This window comes from Calidris pugnax, unplaced genomic scaffold (genome assembly GCF_001431845.1).
Source record: "Calidris pugnax isolate Ruff unplaced genomic scaffold, ASM143184v1 scaffold360, whole genome shotgun sequence".
NCBI lineage: Eukaryota > Metazoa > Chordata > Aves > Charadriiformes > Scolopacidae > Calidris > Calidris pugnax.
The window spans coordinates 1164692-1170691 of NW_015091129.1; the positions used below are offsets into that span (position 1 = coordinate 1164692).

General features: G+C 35.4%; 1 protein-coding gene across 2 annotated transcripts in view; it reads right to left on the minus strand.

Annotated features, from left to right (window-relative positions):
• The window catches only part of ALDH1A1 (aldehyde dehydrogenase 1 family member A1), a 55428-nt gene that overhangs the window by 34707 nt on the left and 14721 nt on the right, over window positions 1–6000 (minus strand). The window contains exons 2-3 of one of the 2 annotated variants that reach the window (XM_014958464.1): window positions 2144–2215; window positions 1726–1844 (exon numbers count right to left, since the gene is read on the minus strand). In XM_014958464.1, coding sequence (XP_014813950.1) covers window positions 1726–1815 — 90 coding nt within the window. In that variant the 5' untranslated portion in view covers window positions 1816–1844; window positions 2144–2215. Of the gene's footprint in view, window positions 1–1725; window positions 1900–2143; window positions 2216–6000 lie in introns of those variants that run through there. The other variant, XM_014958463.1, reaches the window with a different exon arrangement.

The window sequence follows — 6000 nt, forward strand, 5'->3', positions numbered from 1 at the left end:
GAACAGGATGGGTAAGAATACAAGAGTGGAAAAGCTTTATTAAATTGCGAGATGACTGCTCTGTATGGGATAACATTTCTATTATCCCATCTCACTATCCTTCAGTATACTGTTGTGCCTTTCAGACAGTCCTGAGTGACATTGGAAGAGAGGAGGAAAACATTGCAAACATCAAGCCTCTGCAAAGGTGTGTTGGATTTGATCAGTTGTGGGTACACACTTTCACAGCAAGTGCATTGCACATTATATGCAGTTTTTAAGGAAGTGGTATGTATTGTCAAGGCAAAAGAAACATGTATTTACTATGTGACACTGTCCTTAATTGTGCACTATAGACATTTCAGCCGTGCTGACTATCTTGTGGTTGCTTTTTGTATTGATGGAATAGGTTTTTGCTAACTAAATGCATTACAAGGATAGAAAAGTTTACAAGAATTTATGTCTTGCATATTTTGTTAGAGCACATTTCTGAGCTGACATTTTACTATTATTAGTTGTTTTCCTTTGGAAAAATAAAAAAATAAAACAAATGAAACTAGTTTCTGGAACACCACTGTGACATAGTACTAAAGTATCTTCTCTGAATAAAGTTGGGTGGGGTTTTTGGGGGGTTTTGGGGGGGGGGTTGGTGGTTTTTTTTTTTTTTTTTAGACAGAAAGAGCAGTAGAGAACTATCACATGGCAGGACTACATATCTTTCGTGGCTGGTTAAATATTTACAAAGTAAGGTCCTGTGTGATTTATTCAAGAAAGATATGCATTGAAATCTGGTTAGGTTTCTTCCATGAAAAAATAGGATAGAGAATAATTCAAAAGAACTAATCTAGATAATCAGTGAACACCTTGCTTTTGGAAAAGAAAATACACAGTGGTTTTAGTACATAAAATTCATTCACATCGATGGTAAAGAGAAAAAAAATTAACAGCGACTGAGGAGTCTCCAGAGAGAAAAGGTCCTTTCTGAACAATATTGCTACCTGTATGTTTCAGAGGGCAGAGTTTCAATATTTTCTGCCAACAGTTTGTTCATAGTTCTTAGAGATATCTGCATACTATGATATAAAATAGGCAAAGGGTCTTTTCAAGCTGAGAACACAAGTCTGGATTCAGACCTTCTTTATCTGTATATTTCTAACTGCATATGGAAAGAATTTGGTATTACAAAAAGTTTATGGTAATATTGAGATTTGTGATGGCATACTTTGTCTGCTTTATTGAAAAATAAATTTAAGCTGAAAAACAGATTCATTGTCACTAAGAAAAATGTGTAAGTGGAATGAATTTTATTTTAGTTTCATTTTCACACATCCCTTTCCACATAAGCTTATTTGGTATAATTATTTATATCTGATTGTAATGCAATGCAATACGCTAACATTTTAATTTTTTCTGACTGTTCTGAAAAAGAACATAATAATAGAAACTTTTTCTCCTTTGCTCCATTTATACTTTCTGAGAAACTTATCACTGCAGAAAGTTTGCTTCAGAAGACAACACACATCAAGTGAAATATGAAATTATTCTATCACACTTCCTGAAATACTGAAGTTAAGAGGATCACTGAAGATTAATTGCTAATATGTATAATATCAGAAACAGGTCAGAATAAACATTTTAAGCACTGATTTACAGTTGCCTCTGTGGTTCATATAAGATTAAAATGAGCACATCCTACTGCCTGAGCTGAATGCATAAGAAAAATTGAGAAACACAAACACTACTAACCTTGGTGTACTTAATTTTCAGATCTTTGAGTGGCTCTGGCAGCGCTGGCAAAACTGGAGCAGGATTACTGTCTGAACCTTGCTTCTTCATATTTTCAGTTGAGGAATTTGAGGACGTTCCTGAAACACAGGTGAAATAAAGTATAAGGGATACGCAGTGATTTTTGTCCTGACTGAGCTCTTAGCTTTATTTGTGCTTTTTTATCTGTACCAGCTATGGTATATTTGCATACAGGAATATGATTGGATGAAAGAATTCATTGCAAAGAGAAAATGACACTACTTATTATTAAGACCAAAAGCAACAGCCTTTTCACTGAACTGAGACCTCAATGAAGCAAATGCTGCTCAAGCAATCTGTTTAGCCAGGCACTACGAATTTCTACTGGGGGACACAGTCTACGTCCACATCATCTTACCTGTAAAATTGCTTTCTCTTAGCAGGCAGGTTCCCAGACTTTAAGTGAAGTTTTTCACGTACTTGAAGGCAGCTCTGAAGGTAAAGACAGACTTGTTAGCTCTGGAAACAAACTAAGCATTTCTCACTGGACAGTTGTCAAAAATATTTCCCAGAGCTGGGAAGTGTTCACTAAAAAGCAAACCACCTTAAGTTACACTTTAATATGTTCACAGTACATTATAATTCCTGTAATTAATACCTGCTTTTCAGATGACAAAGATAAGGTTATTGACTATGACCACTGATGACTACAGTCACACAAAATGCTCCATATGTTTTTCAAGAAATGTGAAAGTAGGACAAAATTGATCAATCCAGAAAAATAGTCTATGGATAGAACCAACAAAAGCTTGTTGTTTTTTTCCAGATAGAACCAGAATTTTAAGGACAAAATTTTTTCTCCAGTACTCTTTGTAAAATATGAATTTGTGCCTTTCAAAACCAATTATTTAATAGACAGGACATTCCTACCCAGGGTAGAACCTGCTGGTGCATATATGTACAGTTCTGATTTTTCAATGACAAACATATCTCTGGTACTGGTAAATCTTTTCATAGATTTCAAAGAACTTCTTTCTTCATTAAGTCCTACCTTTTCTGATGAATGATATCACAGAACAAACTGGAACTGAATTAAGACTTGTTTTTATATGCTGAGCTTCTGATGTATAAAAAATGGATTTGTACAATAGAAATAAAAAGAAATGATCTTATTGCTTTCATTGTGACTACACAGATGCCTGAAAAACCCACTGAGCTCAGTTAATTCATATATCAGCTAAATCATCTGGCAATGAAGACTTCATTGCATTTAACTGGTGGATGATACAGGACATAGCATGAGGTTAATCTTATGATGCATTAGTTATATGTAACATACATTCTGAATTGAAGAGCATGCTATAATTATAATTGATGATTTTTGTGTTTGGACATACGGTTGGAGCAAGAGTTTCTGACCTCTAGAAAATTCCATGTAATTCAGGGTATAAGAGAATTCTTTTCTCACAGTAGTCATCCCATTGAGATGCAAAAAGCTGTGTGGACTTGAACAACTGTCCTCCATACACTCTGTTATGTGAATGAAGGGCACCCCTTCCCATTGCTATAATGCCATGACATCTGAGGTTACCAGCTCAGTTACTTCCCTTTGGATGTGTCCCCTAGCTCTTCTGCCTCAGCCCCATGTAGAATGGTATGTTTTGTGAACAGCACTTTCAGACCTTAACATTTTGGCTTGCAATGTTTGCCTGTCTTTGAGTCCCATGAAAAAAAGACAATGTCTAAATAGGGCTTGTTCACTTTTATTTGGAATATAGTTGGAATATAGATTTTCAGTGTTATCTTCATGTAGCAAATCTTTGTGGTTTTCTTTTTTTTTTTTTTTAATTTACATGCAATTTTCTAGTTTAGATACTAAAGACATAGTTTTTAAAGACATAGCTTAGAACTCTAATAATCTTCCTGCCACTCATTTCTCCACTAACACACACAAATGTGTCTCTAGTTAATTCACTTATTAATTGCTCAGATTTGCTTAAATTAAAAAGAGTTTGATTGGAGTTGTAAAACAAAGATCAGTGGTATTATCTGATTTCAAGCAAAACAAAACATATTTCTCCCAACCAGGAGTATTCTAAATACATTATCATATTTAGGTACCATTGCCTTCCTGATTTTTTAAAAAATACTAAGCTATTATGATAACTTCTTTGGAAAATGATAGTAATTATCCTTGTCCCATGTCTATAAGAACAGCCTGAAATCTGCTTAGGTGGGCTGTAGAGATACTTCCCTGAATGAAAAGTTTCAACTTTTCCAAATGTGCTAGTAATCATTACTTTATTTTCCACACTAGTCATTCATTTAACACGTACTTTACCCTCTTTTTTCCTTTCTGTTTCCCTCTTTCACTCTTGGATTGCATGAATCACCTTCACTACCACACTTCCTGTGGGTCCTTTCTTTTCTCTCTAAACACTATGTATTGTTAAAAAGTCTCATGTCTTAAAAAGATTAGTTTTTATCTTGAGCAATCTGCTTATCCTATCACCAGGCCTTATCTGCTGAGACTTGCTCCAAGCATTATCATTAATGTCAATTATTCTTTTAAATTCTCTGTGTCCTCATATGCCTGACTCGCTTCCCTTTTTCTAGGAATTTCTAGCTATTGCTTAGAGACTAGCTGTTTATGAGCATCCCAATTATCTCCCATTCAATAATTTTCCTATTCACTTTCAGCCTAGGATTCCTTTTAGCCTAATGTAGAGATGATTCACCTTTCCTTGCATGCCATGTTCCTGATTATTACAGCTTCCTGTTATTTTCATTCTGTGACTTTTTTTCCCCAGTCCTGCATCACTACTGTTACACATTTCACATAAATAAGGACGTACACTTCAAGCACTATAACTTTAGTGGACCGTATTATTCTTTCACTTGGTGGATTTTACAACACTTGGATATTATAGATATTCTACATGGAAGTTTACATAGTTTTGTTAAGATTTTCTTGGAAAATGCTAGATCCTATCTAGTTTTTTCCTTTCTTTTGCTCAATGATTTGAATGTTACTTCTTCTTGTCTTTTCACTGCTAAGGAATGAACCTTAGCCACTCCACACCTTGAAGAACCATGTGATATGTGACTGTGTGATATTGCTTCCTACACTTTAATGCGTAACAGTTCTCCCAGTTGAAACTTACTGAGTTCCCCTATTCAATTCAAGATCAAAGAGATACAAACAAAAGGTCATGATGCAAGTGATAATTATAAGCTATGAAATGCCTTGCTGCATGGCACAAAAGTTGCTAAAATATGAGATCGAGGGCTGCATGTACTTTTGATCTGATGCATCTATGTCAGTAAGTTAAGGGAAGGAGCTGTAAATAATTTGTCCATGTGTTTCTTTACAAAGATTAAAAAAAAAGTTTAATAACTGACCAAACACAGCATTCCAGAGTACAAACAACCTTTCTTCCCAGATGTAGTAGCCTTTCTCCTCAGATGTTTTAGTACATTTGGAAATCGCCATCTTAGTTAGCAGTTACTATTTGATCGGGTTCTTTCTAGTCTAGGTGGGCAAACTATTTGGCCTATATTCTTGAGATTCCTTGCAGCACCATATTCATTACATGAGATATGCTTCAACAGCCAGCAGCACACACACAAAAGCAAAGCTTTTCATTGGGTTAGCTTGCAATTCAACTGATTAAATCAGTGTGTCACAAGAATCAGCCAGAGGTAACCTGTGACTGGATTCACTTCCCTAAACACAATACTAGTACTATCTGAAATGCTCTGGCCCTTCCTAGCTGCCCTGACATGTCAGTTTGGGAGAGTTCTGTAGATCTTATGTCACCTTGCCAAAGTTGTATCAGTGTCTTCAAAATCCTTGTGCAGCTCAAAAGACACTTGATGCCCATATTGAAGGAAATTACTAGACCAGAAGGTTTATAGGTTTATGATTCTACTTGATATTTTTATGCTAGTGTATGCTGGGCTAATACAGTCTGAAAGCCATATATTTGTTACAGAAATCCCCCTTCCAGCATTTAATAGCAAAATATTTACTTTACATTGTAGAAGATTAGTCTGAGAATAGAATTACCTCTTATCCAGAAATTACTTTGGCTTTTCTAAAGGCCAGAAACTATTGGGATTTTTTCCCCAGAAGTAGGCACAAGCTTGTCTTTTTTCAAAGCAGCCTTTTTTTTTCTTTTTTTTTTTTTTTTTTTTTTATAATCTCCAAAAAAAAGGGGGGGGCAGGGGGAAGAGGAGGGGAGGGGGAAGAAAGGCCATCTACAAGGTACGGAT